The sequence below is a fragment of the Lepidochelys olivacea genome, assembly GCF_965140295.1.
Source record: "Lepidochelys olivacea isolate rLepOli2 genome assembly, chromosome: 11".
NCBI lineage: Eukaryota > Metazoa > Chordata > Testudines > Cheloniidae > Lepidochelys > Lepidochelys olivacea.
Window position 1 is genome coordinate 20771095 of NC_140421.1, and position 19964 is coordinate 20791058.

The window sequence follows — 19964 nt, forward strand, 5'->3', positions numbered from 1 at the left end:
TGGCAGCATGCCCATGTGCTGTCACCTAGGCTAGATTGTAACTTCTTAATCTGGCCCTATGCAAAGAACTCTGTTCTCAGAAGATACGTCCCTTGTTTGTGGAGTCTTTCCCTTTTTTTGAGAGTCAGAACTTGCCCACGTCCATCCTCCTCTCTTGCACTTCTAAGATCAAGGTGAGATAGTCTAGAGACGTGGCCTGTCTGAAGAAAAGACCCAACTTGTACTTGTTCTGTTCCCATACCTGCTGACTTAAGAAAATGCAATGAAACAAAGGGTGTCAAAGCTCAATAAAAATACATAGAGCCAGTTGGTTAAAGGGCTTTATATGTTACCATGAGGGCTATACCCACAGCTGATGAAAATTGACTTTAGTGGAGTTATGATGATTTATACCAGCTGAGGGTCTGGCCTTCCATTTTAGTTTTGGTGAATTCTCCTACCAGCAGCCAGTGGCTGAGATTGAAGCAGCAGGCAAGCAGAGTCTCTCTTGTCTGCCCTTTAATGTTCCTTGTAAAATCTTAGGAAATTCCCTATTAGATCTCCCCTAGAGTTGTTAACACAAGCTATTGTTTCCATGGAGAATAATGTCCTACTGTCAAATTAACTTGCACTGAGATGCCTTAACAAAGCTTCATTATTAAGCGATTTCCATGATATTTGAATGCACCGTATTATATAAAAATGTAAACATGCAGTCCTTACTGAGAGGAGGTTTGACCAGACTGAAGGCTTTAATCTACGTTTTGATGACAAGAAAAAACAAGTTGGGTTAATTTCTGCAGCCACTTCGATGAGGACTTTTCTGTCTGGGTAGTTCCATTCCTTTGAAAATGAGAATATTACATCTCCCCATAAATATTTTATGAACTATAATGTCATCACTCTTAAAAATAAAATATTAAACATTGTAAATGATATTTGACCTCAAATACATTTTTTTTACAGGCTCAAAGCCCGCTCTAATTTAAAATGGTTTCCTGCCATGAATATTTGAAAAAAAAATAAAATAAAAAAAGGAGAAATATAGTGTGGTATTTAGAAAAGGAGGCCTTGTGGCACCTTTAGAGACTAACCAATTTATTTGAGCATAAGCTTTCGTGAGCTACAGCTCACTTCATCGGATGCATACAGTAGAAAATACAGTGAGGAGATTTATATACACACAGAACATGAAAAAATGGGTGTTACCATACAGACTGACAGGTTTCAGAGTAGCAGCCGTGTTAGTCTGTATTCGCAAATAGAAAAGGAGTACTTTTGGCACCTTAGAGACTAACCAATTTATTTGAGCATAAGCTTTCATGAGCTATAGCTCACTTCCCTTACACACTGTAAGGAGAGTGATCACTTAAGATGAGCTGAAAGTGTGGCATTTGTTTCAAATTTCAGTTTGAAACAGGAATTGACAATAAAGTATATCGTCCAGAATTAGCACCATGTCTTCATCAGTATCCCCTCAAGATTGTAGGCAGGGTGCCAGATATGTGTTCATCCTTTTAGTTACATCTTAGAAATCATGTTGGAACTATGGAAAACATATTGCTGTGACATCTGCAGACATTTTCAAAATATACTCCAGTAGTTTCACTTACGGTTTTTCCAGATATATTTTGTAAGGTGATTTTTAAAATGTGTTCTTACAGTTGTCAGCTGAACACTGAAGCTCTGAAAAACAAGGATGAATTCATTAGGCAGAACTGCTGTATTTTTCCCAAAATTGTTTGGAATTGTTGAATAATTGAAGCTGACCTGTTGTTCCCAGTTATTCAAGACCATGGCTATTATAGAAATGGAAGTAGGCCCATACTAGAGTGTCAATCCTGCTCCCTTTGGAGTCAGTGGCATAGCTACTTCTGAGAAAAGTGTATGACTGTAGGGCTCTGGTCCTGCAATCAGATCTTGTAGCATGGACCGCTGCACCCATGCAGAGCCTCTACTGACTTTAGTGGGGCTCTGAGCTGAGTGGTGCGTCTACAATAGACAATCTGATGCAGAATCCGAGCCTAGTTATGTCCTCCTACATTGCAACTAATACTAAGAAATCCAACAATATGGCTCTGTGCAATCCTATCTCTGGGATGCTTTAAATTGCAATTTGATTTGTGTCGGAACTGATCTGGAGATGGGAGGAATTTCTCTGCTTCTGGTGGCTTTTTTACCAGACTGGTTTGGTTGAAGAACAGAGGAACTAAAAGTCAGCAAAAAGTAACGTGCACATTGTGTTTTTTCTTATCACACAAGGGTCAGTTTCTCTTCTTGGTTACCTCAATGTAAATCTAGTATAACTGCACTGAATTTAGTCTGGATTTACATAGGTATAATAAAAGAATTTGACCCCAAAGCATGGCTAGCCAGATGTGAAATAAACAGTAGGTATATTTAATGATCAGGTATCCAAATAAATGCATTAATTGGTATGTTTTTATTTGTGTCACACATTCAGTCCTCATACCAATTTAAATGTGTCATCAATTACAGTTGTTTGTATTTAAGGGGATTTAGTGTTTGTTACAGTTACTGGCTTGACTGCTCTGGTGACTGTGTAAGGAGCAATCACTATGCATTTGAGAGCTGTATCTGATCATGTACCCAAAAATATTCTTATAATCATTTCACAAATAGCAAATCCTGGTCCAGAACAGGGCAGATCATAAACTTCACCCCTAAAAGCAATGGAGTTACTCTGGATTTACATTGGGGTAAGTGCAAGCCTAATCTGGCCCAAAATAATTACCTTGGTTTAGAAAGTGAAGAAACAAACACCTCCAGTTGTCTCGTAGTAACAAAAAATCCCAGTGCAAATCAAGAAGTTGAAATAAGTTTCCTAAATGGATGTTACAGAATGGTGTGGGATCAGACTTCACTAAATATTCAGTATTATTTAATCATATATTTATGCAGTTTATGCACATAAGAATTTATCCTTGTTGAATGTCCATTCTCTCTCCCAGGGAGAGTTCATTTGTTTATTCTTGCACTTAAACTCATGATTCAATCTACACAGTACCTCATATCATCCCCATCTTTCCTCTTTGTGGAGAATCAGGGAGTTAGATGTATTTTTCATAAATAGCATGTGGTCCTCCATTTACCTGTGTGCTATTATCCTACCTGGCTGCATAGATTGAAATCAAAGGAAGCTGTAAGGGAGGAAACCAACAGGAAATGAAATGACGACAAGAATAAGGTTCTATCATAGACAATACCAAGGGTCCTTGGGGAAACAATAGGGAAGCTTTTAAGTAGGAAATACTGGCAGCCTGATGCCAACTGGGCTGGTAAAGTTTGCTATTTAAGATATTAAAGCCTTAAGCATACTAGACTAGGCAGATAGGAGGGGTTGAGTGGGTTGCCAGCAGTGAGGTGAGTTTGTCACAGACAGACAAACTGCAGTTAGCAGGTTGTCTCTCCCAGCACAGAGAGGCTACTGGACTGACTAGAATTTACCAACATTTGCAAGGAAAGATAAAGGCTTCTTTTTTATTTTATTACCCCCTTCCCCCCTCTCTTCCCCTCCCTTCTTTTTTTAAAGTAGGGTTCCAGGGTGATGTGATGACAGTGATCTGTGTTGCTAAACAGATGGGCTGCTGCATCTTGAATTAGTAGAAGCTTTTTCAGGCACCTGGTTTAATTCCTAAATAAGATTTAAAATCATCAAGCTTGGTGGTCATGAATACAAGGATGTTCTTGTCTTGAATAACAGGTGTATTCCTAACATTAAAATGCAGCTATCAATATCAGAAACCTACTATAGAATATAGGTGCAACACAGAGCTTTTGTATCAGCTAGTCTAGTTCCACCATGCTATTATGACAAATCTGCCTTGCACCTGACACACTTCTAGGGCGCTAACAATCTGACAAATCTATCATGGATAATGCATTCTGAAAGCTGCTTCACGGGGAGAAAAAAGCAGAGAATAAGTGCAGCCCACTGGCAAGTTTCTTTCCCCCTGAGGCCCTAAGGCAAATTGAGCAAAATTCTCTGGATTACACTGGCAAACTATTCACAGCAGTTGTTCAGCTGCTGGGAGATGATATTATTATAGCAAAGGTGCTAATGAAATGCATGGTTTAAATTATTGACGCAAGTCCTCAATAGGAAACAAAATAAGGTCTTGATCCTGTCCCATTGCAATTCATTGCAAAACTCCCATTGACTTCAATCGGTGCAGGGTCAAGGCATAACAGAGTTAAACATACAGAATAGAGCTGGTCTAAATTTTTCACTTCAGATTTTTAAAATAAAAATGGCCTCTTTTCAAAACATATTTTTTGTGTTCTGTGTTTTGTACAGCACCTTGCACAGTGCTGTTCTGGTCCATGGCTGGCGCTCCTAGGTATTAATGCAATACAAATAATAACTGATGTTGGAAGTGATAACTGTGTACAACATATAAAACTACTGAGTTCAAACTAGTATCCCAAAGGGTATAGCTGTAGTCTTAAAAGTACATACTGTATTATGAACACTACAGGTATTATAATGGCCCTGGTCCTGCTCCGATTGATATTAATGGCAAACAATTCATTGATCATAATGGTACAGGATCAGGCCAATAGAGAATTAACTTAGTAAGGAAAAACCTGCTTTTCTGTGTTAGTAGCTAAATAATCTAAATCTAAAATAGCTTTCTGTATAACTTGTGTATAGTTAAGCATCTTTAATTTGGGATGTGTTATGACTTAGAGAATTGGCACAGAACCTTTCTATAGGTCATCGGTTTGAAACCAGCCCAAGTCTGTACTCATTTTTAATTCATCATCTGTTAGCTTTCCAATGATCCATGTAGAGTAGGTTTTCAACAGGAAGACCAAGAATTAAATGAGCAGGGAGACTGGATTATACCTCTCACCGCTATGGATGGTCTTGCTAGGACAGTATTAGTGCCCCCTATTGCATTGCCCGTGCTGTACCTGGTCTATGGATAAATAATGGAATTCTGTCTGCAACCTTTCAATATGGCGCTTTTCAGGAGCATGATTCAGTTTATTCTAAAAATATTCAAATGCTGTATCTGAATTCCTAGCACTTTCTACTGCGAGTAGAATTGTTTATTTCAAGACTTATTGAATTTCTTAATTCTAAAAAGGCTAAAATATAAATGGTATGTAATAGTGGTAATATCTTTCCTTCTGATATACCAGCTAGCATGTTCATATTTCTCCACTAAGATTTTGCTTTATTTTTCTCCCTTATTGAATATTTCTTTTCTCAGAGATTCTGAATTAATTTGTTGCTAACACAAAAATAGTTTGGACAACTTTGTGTGTGTGTGTGTGTCTGAGAGACTATTTTAAAGTTTTAGTTAAGAATAATGATAGAGACATGGGACAAAGAAGATTAACTCCTCTCTCTCTTACTGCTGCCCCTCTTCCCCCCAAAATTGGATTTTTTTTTATGACTACAATATTGAGAAGTTATAGGGAAACTAGCTAGGCCAGGGGTTATCAAACTGGGGTCAGGACCCCTGAGAGGGTCGCAAGGTTATTACAGGGGGGGTCGCAAACTGTCAGCCTCCACCCCAAACCCCACTTTGCCTCCAGCATTTACAGTAGTGTTTAAATATAAAAAAGTGTTTTTAATTTATAATGGGTGGGGGTCGCACTTAGAGGCTTGCTGTGTGAAAGAGGTCACCAATACAAAAGTTTGAGAACCACTGAGCTAGGGGTCTGAAGAGCTGAGACATCCAGATAAATGGATATATAGGGTTTGAGAGTGAATTAGAACTCCTAATGCAGCCCACCGATAGATGATTAATGATGAGTAAAAAACAACTAACTAACAATTCTATTGTTTGTTTTAATTATTCCCACACAAGACAGTTATGAATGTTGTATTTTATTTGGACTTTATATGCTGTGGTTTTAAAATGATTTTGAAGGCAGTCTCCACAACATGCAAAGTATTGGAAGGTATCAAGATGATCTGCTAAAAAGTAAATTATTTATACAGTGCCTGTCCCTGCCTTGCATTACTTATAGTCTAATCTGGACACGGTAAAGCCAGCAATGACAATAAGCACAGAGTGGTGTATATGTAGAGGACAAGGTTTGGAATAGTAAGATCCTGCATTGGCAGGGAGATGGACTGGAGGGTTGGGCAGCTTGGCTATGAAGTGGACCTGGGAGGCTGGAAGCCCTTGGGTCCCTGGCAGTCTGCAGGGCTGCACAGCTCCTGAACCATATACCCTGGAAGCCAAGGCAGCTGTGATATTGAAATGCTTCTTGTCTGTTTCATGGCTGCTGTTCAGTGGTGATTGGCAGTGAAATTGATAAGAATCATGTCAGTTTCAGTCAACAGCTGTTCTGGGGAGCATACTTCCTTTCAGAAACACCATGTATCAATGATTTTGAAATGAAAAAGGTATAGACTGGTAATCTACACATCAGCTCAGCCTATGGTTTAGTGGTGAAAGAGCTAGTTAATGAACTGCATGGGCTGTGCTACCTATCACCAATTGTACGTGTTTCATGATTCTGCACAAGCTGGTGCTGGAGACGCAAAGAGTCTCTTCTGCTAACTGCACAATTTCTCGTATTCTGAAGATAAATGAAGATGTACATGGTCTTAAGTAGCCTCTTCTAAAAATGCATTGAGATGCACTGAGGCATTGCAATCTGTTTTAGGCTGCCAAATCCAATCTTGGCGAGGACTTTCTGTTCATTAGCACTGTCTATCACAGATCTTATGGAGGCAAGGTAATGAAAATCCGTCTCTTATTGATTAGGGCGATAGCTGGAAAAAAGGCATAATTGCCACCCTCAATTTAATCTTGTAGATACCCTCTGGTGCCAACATGCTGCCTTTGTAACAATGTCTTCCTGGCACAGCGGAAGTGAACTCTCAAAGCTTAAGATGAGATTAGCACCACCTAACTATGAATCTAGCTCACTGTGGAGCTAAGATTCTTCCCCGCTACCTTTTTTAATACCTCCATTAATGGTGCAGACTGTTAGTGAGTCTGACACCATTATTCATCTCTGTATATCTAATAGAAAACTTTTAATGCTCATGTCCGTTTAGTCATCTTTTGCATTCCGCATGCAAAACTGTTTACATCAGTATTTCATAATAACTGAATACAAATATTGTAGAAAGGTAAGGAATGAAGACCATTTATTTGAAAAATGGAGTATGGCCAAGTTTAAATGCACTTTTATATATACAATAGATGGTGTAGAAAGAAACAAATATATGCTACCCCTAAGTGGCCAGTAGGGATTAGGGGGAATTTTTCTGCAGGGTTACAATGCCAGCAGAATTTCCAAGCAGTAAACATCTAGTCTGTAATGTTGGAGGACACACACATTCTATATTTTAAATTTTACAAGATTACAGTCAAAAATCTTGTTTATTCCTTCAGTGTTTGTATGTAAAATACCCACAGATCAGATCTATTTACTGCTGCAAGAAAAACAAAGGGATCAAAATATTTTCTCAGATGAGTACAACCATTAAAGTCACTATTAGGTGAAGAAGGCAACACCAAAATTCCCATGTACAACTCTGTCAAGCACCTAGATCTTGCTCGACAGTATATCTGATTATTCTACCAAGACTTGAAGAGCGAGTGTGGGGTATCCCAATTTCATCCTCAGAGTTATTGTACAGTACCTGAGACTGTCAGAGTTTACATTTTTAAACTATTTTTGCAAGCAAACATATAGCCTGAGCATCTGTGTCCTTGTTTCTGGCCGTTGCTTCCACCAGTGTTAGTAATGTTGGCAGTGCTAAAATAGAGAGAGCTAGGCAGCTGTTGGCATTTTAACCACTTTGTTGTCTAATTCCATGTGATGGCACAGGGCTAGAGTTTTAAAGGTATTTAGGTTCGTAGTAGGATTTTCAAAAGTGCCTCAGCATCTAACTCCTTGGGTGCTTCAGAAAATCCCATTAGCTGCCTATCTGCATCTTAAGGTATCTAAATGCTTCTAAATTAGCTGTGGGTACCTGGAGTGTTATCTGTATTGGCACATCTACCACTGGACGAGCTTCACTGATGGAGCAAAACTGGGAAATGTTAAGGTTGGGGAGGGGAGCCTAGTGAAGTCTAAAAATCAGCATTCCAACAGATACTACAAAGTTACCTCCTATTCTGAGTACAGGAGGAAACAAAGTCCAATATCTCAAATAGATGCTGGCACTTTTTTGGCAATTATTGGGCAGTTACCCATTCCTTTGCTTCGCAAGCCCTCAGTTAGCCATGTTTATCTAGGTGATCTTACAATCTGGAGCAAGTTCAAGAAAGCAATTCAACATTACTACGACCTCCTCTCCTGTACTCAGGGTAATAACATTTTTTTCAGTAAAAGCAATCTCTGAATTATTAATTCTTCTCAGGAAAGTGAATAAACAATCTGATTTAAAAATATAAAAAGAATGAGGCAATTGATTACTTCCACACTTTTACAACAACAAAAGAACACAAACGAAAGTGTCTTTTCTATAATGATCCGCATTTCATTGTGAAATTTGGCTCTTGCAGGAAGCAAGTACTTGAGGTGGTGACACTTCAGCTATAGAAATATGGATTTGAGCATTGCCACACCACATAACTTTGCAAAAGTAAGTAAATCTCTTGGTATACGCTCTGGAATCAATTATTCCTCATCACGACCATATGATGCAGGAGGGAGAGCATTAGCAATTTCTTCACGCTGCATCTTCAGCCAGCCCAGAAGAAAAACGTGCACAGTGCCAGATTACTAGCATCCAAATGATTGTCTTCATTGTCCTTCTGCTATGTTATCTTCATTCTATTGGGATCTGCAAAGCAGAAATGAGTATTCATCTGCTTAAGGGACTATGTAAGAAACAGCCTTGTGCATGTGGTGTCACGAAACAAGTTTAATATGAAAATGTCCAAATGATTTGTTGTAGCTGTCTTATTTCCTTCAGAATTTTTTATGTAATTACGGCAAACCCACTATCCACATTTTTCACAATTTGACCCAAGGAGCAAAAGTGTTTATTAAACTCAGTAATACACAAGTAATGAAGAACATGATTCTGAAAGGGATTAAGCAATGAAGTGATGAATGGAACAGTTTCCAAAGCATGCTCATAAAGTGATATCATCTAGCTAGGCTGATTTCTTCTCCATCACTTCAATAGGGAAATAGCTATATTGCTAAAATGGTGTGGCTTAGGCTCTCTTATTTGCAGTGGCACTTGGCACTTATGGAGCCGGAATTCAATTTCCTTCCTCTAAAGCAGGCATGTCTACAAAACCAATGTGCCATTTCCACATAACGCATGGAGATTGTTGGCTCCTGGCCCGCAGGTGTTTCAGGGCACTTATCCTGTTTTCACACTGCAGAGGTTGTCCGTGAACAGCATCTTAGTTTAAGTACTTGAGTGAATATTCTTGATCCCAAAACAAGATAATAGATAATGTGAAAAGCTTTGCTTTATGCTAATGCATACATTCAAGTACCCATTTTGAAAGGACAGTTTTATGGAAGTCCACATTACACAGCACATAAAGATTTTGACATTAATTTATTACTTGGGACAGGAGGAAAGGTGCTCCTTCATCTTGCTGTATCTCTCTCTATTTGATCACGTTTTCGTTGTTAGCATCATATCATGTTTGATTCTAAAATACTGTTCCTTAGGTTCCAATGGTGATATTGGTTTGCTGTGGTTTATTTATGAATAGTGCATGATATGCTTTTTGTTTTAAATTACAGCAAAGAGGATTTCCACAAGTGTCTGCTTGAATTTAGGTAGGTTTAGTTGCATAGGTAGTAGGTGGCTAGGGCTAGAGGGGACTCAGTCTTCCCAATCTACCAGCCCATCTCAGCAGGCAAATGCCCCTGGCATCTCCAGGGCCAGGAAGTGGGTGGGGCAGGAAGAGGGAAGACCCACTTGCACGTGACAGCGTGCCAGGCTCTTACAAGTGCCAATGGGCTGGATGGAGAGTCTGATTGGCCCAGCCTCATGGCAAAGGAGGCCCTGCTGCCTGCCTTCTTCCTGAAAACATCCCTAAATTCATACTAGAAGCTCATGTTCCAAGGCACAGGCCCCACTTTTGCGAGTTGAGCTCCATAGTAAGAGCCATTGTGAGGCAGGCTCGCTCTCCACATGCCAGAGAAAAGGGCTTGAGCATCCATCTCTCTGCCAGACAGAATGGGCTCCTCCTGCATGTACACCAGCATGGGAACCTGCCCACTCCTCACAAGAGAGCCATTCTCCATAGAGCTGGAAGCCTGGTCACTAGTTGTTTTACTCTGCATGTCCAAAGAATATTTTCACCCTCGGCCTATCTTTAATTGGAGTGGGATTTAGTTCTTACATGAAGAAATTTCCATAGCTTTAGGGAAATACTACTTTACAGGATCTTATAGGATGGCTGCATGAGGTGAGATATTAAAAAGTAAATCCAGGTGGAATATTTAAGTGTAACATGCTACAAGGGTCCTATGCTCCTTAAAAAAATGTCATTGAAGTTGCAATATTTACTAAGGAGTGCAAAAGTGCTAGGTATTCTTATTACACAATTATCTTTGCAATCGCACCAGGAACACTTTCTGTGAGATTATGGCAGCTGAAGTCAAAACAGCTCAAATAAGAATGTTGGTAAAATCTGTTTACTTCTGCCAGGTTGGAGTGATTTTTGATAGGTGGCAGACACATGAATTACAGTTTCCTTATCAGTAGTGCTATACTGGTCCCACATAGACTTTAAGGAAGAAGCATAAGGGAAGATGCATCCCTCCATTTGTGGAAGAAGTTGGGCAGTTGTCCAGGGATGGAATAAAATTAACCTTTTTGAAAATTTAAAAATTAAACATTCACCCTTTTGAAAATTTTAAAATTTAAAAAGAGAATTCTTTCAATCTTTCTCACCCTCCAGTCCTTCATAGGCTTTTGCTTTGTCTCAACAGCATATTTCTTCAGATACTCTTCAGCATCTACTTTATGGAGCAACTTTTTGTATGCAATAACATGATGAGATTGCTATGGTAACTTGTTTTTAAATAGCAGGGTAATTACTCTTACAAATTCCCTTGTAACTAACTAGCATATAGTCTAGCACATTCAATATATTTGTAATAGAATAGCACATACATTAAATGTTTCTTTTTTCACATATATTGCTTCCTTTTTATTTGTCAAGTATTTTTGAGTATTTCATTTTTAAAAAACTCTGCTTTATCCCTTTTCTGACTTGTATACTCCAACAGGTGTATAATGGAGAGTTACTCAGTTACAAGCATGAAAAGTGGGGTTTAATAATGGTGTGTGTGTGTGTGTGTGTGTGTGTATATATATGTGTATATACACAACTGAAACAAATATTATTGACATTCAGTATGTTTTTCACTGACTCCAACAAAGTAGTTTTAAAATACCTAAAACTTGTTTTCTTGTATTTTCAGGCTTGTACTGAAATCAATAGCATATTGAATCTTTGGCATAATATTCACTGGATTCCTTTTTAGAGACTGAATGGCCGCTTGCTATTCATGTAGATTTACAGGTGAATTCAAGCATTAAGCAATGTCTGACTTCAGGCTTTTCTTTTTAATTATCGTTATTTTCTGCTGTGGGCTAGAATACTGAGCATCTAAGTCCCTTTATAATAAATGTATAGGCATTTGAGACATGTGAGTACAGTTTAATATAAAAACATTAGTAGAAGGTAATTGGAAACTGCAGTCTGGAGCTGGATACTTCTCAGTGTGGAGTCATGTACCATTTATGGCCAAACAGAACAGTGTAGGTAGCTTCTGTTGATTAGTTATGTACCTATTTAAGGTTTCAGAGTAACATCCATTTTAGTCTGTATTCGCAAAAAGAAAAGGAGTACTTGTGGCACCTTCGAGACTAACCAATTTATTTGAGCATAAGCTTTCGTGAGCTACAGCTTACTTCATCGGATGCATACTGTGGAAAATATAGAAAATGTTTAAAAAAACCATTAGGGGGAGGATTTGGAAGCCACTAGGTACACTACAAATAAGACATCTGTCACAGCTAGTGTAAGCTGCCATTTTTCAGTAAAACTTTCATATGTAACAATGTACGATTGGCTAGGGATTACTTTTGTTTCACTGGTTTCAGAGTAGCAGCCGTGTTAGTCTGTATCCGCAAAAAGAAAAGGAGTACTTGTGGCACCTTAGAGACTAACAATGAATTTTTCCACTGAATGCATCCCATGAAGTGAGCTGTAGCTCACGAAAGCTTATGCTCAAATAAATTTGTTAGTCTCTAAGGTGCCACAAGTCCTCCTTTTCTTTTTGTTTCACTGTTACTCTTACATTTTGCTAAAGTGTGGTGCTAACCACAAAGATCTCTATACTTTGATTATTTTGTTGGGATCACCTCTGCTACCCATAATCAAGCCTATCCTGATGGCTGCTTTGATTTTTAAAAGCTAGCAGGAACACTTGTCGTCATGCTAAATTATCTGCCTTGACTATTTGCAAGATTCAAATTGAAAAAATACAAAAAGGTATAAGAGTGATAATTGTGCTAGCAAATTCATTATTCCTTGCCATTATTTTGGCAAGTTGCTTTTAACAGAACTCCAAAACAAAGTAAACCAAAAATGTCAGAAAAATGAATTGCAATTCACTGGGCAACATAATATGCTAAATTTCATGAAGTGTAGATGATTCTTTAGGAATGCTGACAGCACAAGAGTCAGAATACCATGGAGAAAAGAATACCATGGAGAACACCATGGAGAAAGAGAACACAATGTGGTCTCAGAAATTTAGACTATCCTAGTCTTCATCCCTGTCTAAATAAGAGTCTCCTAAGATTCCTTTTTGCTTGTGGAAAGGAGCATCTCCTACCAATTATTATACAGAGATGTCTCTCCTCTTGCACTCCATCTCTGTCTTCAAGACAGTTTCTTACCCAGGCTCTGGAAAAGAACTACTAAAATGTAGCATTAGTTTTAACCTTTTCTGAGACTACTTCTAATGGACAATTGGACTGGCAATTAGTTTTAAGTGAGGGAAGTCAATCTTCTAAATTGACTGCCTAGTGATTACCTTACATTTCTTATTCCTTCTGTACTAGGCAGAAAGAGAGAGATGGGCAGAGATTCAGTTAGATGCAGAGGTATAGTCACCAGGAGCCTCCTCATGCAGCTGGTGCTGTGTGAAGAGGCTGTCCAGTAGCAATTTAATCAGGATTTCGTGACAGATTTTATATGCCACCACTATTGCATTGGTTCTGTTATCCAAAAGTTCATAATGAAAATGAAACAAAGCACAAGACTCTGTATATTTATGTGCAACATTTCTTCCCACCTATGCTAATAAACCAGTTTATTACTAACAATGTTAATGAAGTTGGATATTGGAGGAAAAGGTCTATTTGGATTTTGACTATTTTGATTTCCTGACATATGCTCTGAAACCAGACTCCAATGCACCAGGCATTATTAGCGCTGACTTTAGGATGTTGGGCTGTAATGAAGCTATTAGATAATAGGGGTAGGGAAAAGCCACCTAAGCCCCTTTCATTTACAAGATTTCCATCTTTTGATCAGGACAATGCATTGTCATAGTGCAACTATTGGCAGAGACCCTGGGTGGTTTTCGTTTTCCTCTGTGGCATGGGGCACAGGTCACTTGCAGGTTTAAACTAGGGTAAATGGTGGATTCTCTTTAACTTGTTGCATCCGATGAAGTGAGCTGTAGCCCACGAAAGCTTTTGCTCTAATAAATTTTTTTGTCTCTAAGGTGCCACAAGTACTCCTTTTCTTTTTACGGCTACAGACTAACACGGCTGCTACTCTGAAACCTCTCTTTAACTTGAAGTCTTTAAACCAGCCAGAGATTGGGGTCTGTTACAGAAGTGGATGGGTGAGGTTCTGTGGCCTGCTGGAGGTCAGACTAGATGATCATGATGGTCCCTTCTGACCTTAAAGTGTATGAGTCTAATTCTATATTCTTGCAGGATGGATCATGAAACTCAAGATTGTCTCACAAGTTTCAAAAGGGGTATGTGCATGTCTCCTTTTTTGGGTTCTCCTGCGTTATTGAGGATCCCCACAGGGCTAACAGGTATTGTAGATGGCCTGGCTCTTGTAAACATGTACAGTATGGAAACAATTATAGTAGCTTCTCTTTCTTCCCACACTTACTTATTGTGCTGTGGTTCACTCATATGAAAAATGCATGCACAGTATTTTATTGTTCTCGACTATGAATTGCAACAAAGTTCCATTTTGTTTGTGAAATGGCATATTGTAGTGGACATTCACGAACTATAGTGATGTTCTGAAACAAACCTGATAATCCTGGTTTGATACACCAAAAAGGGCATCTCTTGCTGTGCTAACAGAAATCCCTTTGATGCAGACAATTGCTTTCAGTTATCTTGACTTCATATGAAAAGTCGAAGTGGGATATGAAATAAAGCATTTTAGAAAATGCAAAGCATATTCTCCTAAACCACAGCTGACCAGTTTAATAGATTTTATGTATCTAGAAAATTACAATGAACCTCATTCATTTTATCTGTAGCTTCTGATTTTAATGCCAAAATAGACGCTGTCTTTTAGTATGCTAATGTAACTGTCAAAATGCATAGTTAATGGTAATTCTGAGGTTAAAATCTAATTTTTAGTATAGAATACAGTATATATGAATATACTATCATATTTTCTCAGTTGTCATTATTTAGCAGTTGAAAATATCTTGACTTTCCCCAGCTCTTGAATATAAAAATCAAGCTTTCTTTAAAATATTTTGATAACGTTATTCACCCCTTTCATAAAGTTAAAGCTATAAATGAACATTTTCTCATAAAACTATGTAAAATACTTCAGTTAGATTGAATTATTCCCCCCATTTTACTAGGAGAATTCAATATTTTTGAATTTGCATGTTACCTTCTTTCTACAGGTTAAACCAGTATATCCACTTCTACAGGCACATACATTTGGTCTTATACACCTGCTTCCAAATAGACACTTCTCACAAAGAGCTACAAATAAAATAAAAGATCAAGTTAGTTAAAAATACCCTTGTCATAAGAATCATAATTAGATTAGGAATACTCTGGCTATTCTTCCTCCCCTACTCCCCACCCCATGCTGTGACAAAGTGAATTTTGATCCAACTTCTGAATTTGGGTGGGAAGAAGGGTTGGGGGCAAAAATGATTTTTCTTTAGTTCCAATAGAAGGAAAAATAGCAGCTTTAAAAAGATCCTTTTTTGACTTGAGATGGAAGAATGTTAAATATACAATCCCAAAGACTATGATATCACAAGGGGAAAAACAACAAGATTGTACAATTTAGCGAATTGCATACTGGATAATTTTGGAAACCAGGACTTAAGGACAAATTTCCTGCTCTTGCAGAAACAACTACTTGCAACCCATTCTAAGTTTAAAATGTAAGCCAAATTAGAAAAGTGTTGTTGGTATGAAGTTTTAAGAGCACATCAGTTCATTTATAGTGCAACCTATTTAAATATATTCAACTAATAAAACAGTCTCTTCCTCTTTGTTTAAAGTAAGAATTACCTGATTTCTAGCCTGTTTCTCATCCTAGTTAGCAGCTTGTGCTCCTAAGACATTGTTTTGGCAAGGAAAGAAGAAAACAACCACTTCATAAGGACCCAATCCAAGAAGAACACACATGTCATGTTGTTATTTTAATTAGATCTCAGGAGTTAAACTTTCCTTCAAATATTGCCAAAATGTTCTGTCCTAGCACAGCCATTACTGGGAGTAGAGCTGAATGGCTTTCAAACCAATCAGACGTGAATCAACTGGTGAATACTTTTAAGTGTATTTTCATGATTCTGTCTGGCAGAGACCTATGGAAAGTCATTAACCACACACTGTCAAATAGAAGTAAAATAAAAATATCCCTCTATCTAGGTTGTAATACCACCCCCCTCATCATAGTAGCTTAGTGAGATACTCCATTTTTATAGTCAAATCTCAGAGTTAGTGCACTTTAATATCTCATCCTAAAGTTTATTGCACAGGACACTGTGAAAGTCAAGTGTATCTACCTCAAAGTCAAAGGGCCAAGTAAATACTTCTGGAATTCCAACCTGTTGTTCTGGAGAGTCTAGTGCCAAGACTTTTAAACATTAGTGCTTAGAGTTAGGCTCCAAAAATCCATATTTAGACATCCACGTGAGTGGCCTGATTTTCAAAAGTGCTGAGCATGTTAAAGCTTTCATGGAAAACTGTTTGGCCTACTTATACAAATATGCTAAACCAATTTGATTTGTATGGAATAAAGCTAGTTCAGATCTGAAGCCACAGGTGAAACTTCTGGAGCTCATGATATCAGATTCTTAGATACAAAATTATATCCACTTGCAAACAATGAGAGTTGTCATAAGCAGCTCTGGTAGACAGTGGGGGAGACAGATGACATTTCTGAATAATGGTTCCTCATGCCATTCTTATGCCTGGAACTTGTTGCCTTCTGTCCACCACTGGAAATAAATTGGCAAATTTACAGCGTTGTCACAGCAACTAAAGTGGTTTGGGGATTGGTGGGTTTGCCTTATAAAAAAGATTAAAAGATTTGTATAGGTTGGCTAAGGCATGATGTGTGGGGTTGGTGAAATGGAGAAAGAGACATGATGGCAATCTACAGATGTTTAAACCAAAAAATAGAAACACCAAAAGCAAACCCTTGCTCTTCAAGTGAGAGCTATACAGTATAATGTGGTGGGGAATCATCCTTCTTCAAAGAGAGCGGTGTACATTCACCCTTAGTACCTGCTCTTCGCCTTGGCATATGTTACTGTGCATAGCATAAGCTCACAGAGACCTGTCCAGGCCCCCAGACCGCAGATAGCATGCCTTTGGGAGTGAAGAGTGTCAGAAGTGGACGTTTGCTCTGGAGCGCAGTGCTCCGTGGGCGGGGGGTACAGAGTTGGTATCTCTCCTTGTTAGTACACTAATTAGGGCAAGAGTTTCCTTGCAATCCTTACCCTCTCCTGTTAGTACCACTCAGTGAGTTTTTGTCTTACACAGGGAGAGAAACTATTTATGGTGTTACTAGGTGTAATGTGATTAGTAACACAGGCTGTGGAATAGTGGGGAGTGATAAAACCTCATTACTTGGGATATGTGTAATCAGACTAGACAAGGCTCAAGGAGACGTATACTAGTGAACAATTCTACAAGGGCAGGGGCAGGAATTAGATGATCTAGCAGGCCTTTCTTTGACTAATTTTTTGAGTCTCAGATGATGCCAAAAAGGAAAAACTAGAAAAAAAAATCTGAAATGGAAACACCTGCCCTCCCCAACTCCCAGTGCTGTGAAAAAAAAGAGCTCAGTTAGGGAAAAGATTTTATAAAAATTCAGAAGACAATTGAAATTGAAATCAGAGAGGATAATAACATAGCTGAAGTCCAAATGAATATTTCATAAATGTATTTACAAGGGACTCTAAGCCATTAAATACTAAAAATGACATAGGCTCTGTATGCATTATCCTGTACAGACTCAGCAAGGAAAGTTGTTTAATAAGACAAGCTTATGTTAAAATTATAATCAATAAATGCTCACTACAATAAGGGATTTATCCCTGAGTGTTATAAGAACATAGCCGTAATTTGCATGCAAATGACAGTCTTCACTGACAGGTTTCAGAGTAGCAGCCGTGTTAGTCTGTATCCATAAAAAGAAGAGGAGTACTTGTGGCACCTTAGAGACTAACAAATTTATTTGAGCATAACCTTTCGTGAGCTACAGCTCACTTCATCGGATGCATTCAGTGGAAAATACAGTGGGGAGATTTTATATACACAGAGAAAATGAAACAATGGGTGTTACCATTCACACTGTAACGAGAGTGATCAGGTAAGGTGAGCTATTACCAGCAGGAGAGCGGGGGTTGGGGGAGGAGAAAACCTTTTGTAGTGATAATCAAGCTGGGCCATTTCCAGCAGTTGACAAGAATGTGTGAGGAACAGTGGGAGGGAGGGGAGTGAAATAAACATGGGGAAATAGTTTTACTTTGTGTAATGACACATCCACTCCCAGTCTTCATTCAAGCCTAAGTTAATTGTATCCAGTTTCCAAATTAATTCCAATTCAGCAGTCTCTCGTTGGAGTCTGTTTTTGAAGTTTTTTTTGTTGAAGAATTGCCACTTTTAGGTCTGTAATCGAGTGACCAAAGAGATTGAAGTGTTCTCTGACTGGTTTTTAAATGTTATAATTCTTGACATCTGATTTGTGTCCATTTATTCTTTTATGTAGAGACTGTCCAGTTTGGCCAATGTACATGGCAGAGGGGCATTGCTGGCATGTGATGGCATATATCATATTGGTAGATGTGCAGGTGAACGAGCCTCTGATAGTGTGGCTGATGTGATTAGGCCCTATGATGGTGTCCCCTGAATAGGTATGTGGACAGAGTTGGCAATGGGCTTTGTTGCAAGGATAGGTTCCTGGGTTTTTGTTGTTTGGTGTGTTGTTTTTGTTGTGTGATTATCACTACAAAAGGTTCCCCCTCCCTACCCCGCTCTCCTGTTGGTAATAGCTCACCTTAGCTGATCACTCTTGTTACAGTGTGTATGGTAACATCCATTGTTTCATGTTCTCTGTGTATATAAAATCTCCTACTGTATTTTCTACATCCATCTGATGAAGTGAGCTGTAGCTCATGAAAGCTTATGCTCACATAAATTTGTTAGTCTCTAAGGTGCCACAAATCTTCATTGAGAATCTTTTTTTATTTTTTAAAAGGACTCAAAGGGTTACAGAGAAAATCTGGAGGCAAGCATGTCTGAGACACTATTCAGAGAAAGGGAAAGAACAAGAATGCTCAGGAAATTATGAGGCTATCAGCTTGACACTTATACCATGCAAATAAAGAGAACATATTCTGAAGGGCAAATCAGACACCAGTATGTGTTCAATAATTTTAGAACTGCAGATAACCAGCATGAATTTTAATAATGAGGATCCTTTATAAGTATAACCTTCTACTTTATAATTTATTGGAATTATACCCCAATCCTACAGTCTGATCCACATTGACAGACTGCTATGCCTAGGTAGAACTCCACTGACTTCCTTAGGGTTCCATTCAGGCATATATTTGCAAGAGCAGGTTAAATTATAGGATTTTAGTCTTTGTTGTTTTGATTTGACGATCCCACGATGGCTCGAAGAGAGGGGTGTGTGTTTGTGCACACATGCACAAAGGAGAGTGCAGGGAGGAACCAGGTAGAGGGAGGTTAATAGGGGCCTCAACTTTAAACGAATTTGATAGGAAACTCTGCTGCCATGGAAACTGCCACAGCCTCAGTGATGTGTTCTATATATTTTTAAAGTTTGTTGTAGAATTTTTAGAACATTTGCACTGAAGTAATCAAAAGTCAGGGGCAGGAGACAGATAAAATATATTTCAGTGTAGATTCAGCCTTAATTATGAATAACATTTCACTCTTTTGTAAGATCATTTCCCTGCATTTGCAACAAGCTGTGAAATCTGACCATTAATCCCTCATACCATCAAGATCATACTGTATATACAGGGCAATGTGTAAACCACCATGGACCTTATTTGCTGGAGTGAAAAACCTATTTTATCGATCCTTCCTCAGAAGCTATTCTCTTCAGTTAAGACGAGTGGGGAAGTACACTGGTCTGCCAACCAACCTCTTTATTTAAAGCCTAGCAGATTGGGGCTATTGTGCTCTGTCCATGACTGTTGAAACAATGTCTCCTAAATGTTCTCATCCTAGGCTGTACCCTTGTCAGTTTTGATAACATGCTTATAGCCAGTGACAGGTGGAGGGAAGGTGCTAGCACGCTGGTCACAGAAGTCTGATTCTGAGTTTAACACACGGGATGCATCCGATGAAGTGGGCTGTAGCTCACGAAAGCTCGTGCTCAAATAAATTGGTTAGTCTCTAAGGTGCCACAAGTCCTCCTGTTCTTTCTACAGCATCAGGAGTTTCTAAACCCTATGCTATTAATTGTACAAGTAGCAAAGGAAGGTTTCTTTGT

At 38.6% G+C, this 19964-nt stretch overlaps 1 protein-coding gene across 1 annotated transcript in view; it reads right to left on the reverse strand.

Moving 5' to 3' along the window:
• Window positions 1–8341: 8341 nt before the first annotated feature.
• The window catches only part of LOC311528189 (von Willebrand factor D and EGF domain-containing protein-like), a 284287-nt gene continuing 272664 nt past the window's right edge, over window positions 8342–19964 (reverse strand). Inside the window, 2 exon segments of the mRNA XM_084642898.1 lie at window positions 8342–8767; window positions 14859–14953. Of these exon segments, the coding sequence (XP_084499024.1) occupies window positions 8753–8767; window positions 14859–14953 (110 nt within the window). The 3' untranslated portion in view covers window positions 8342–8752.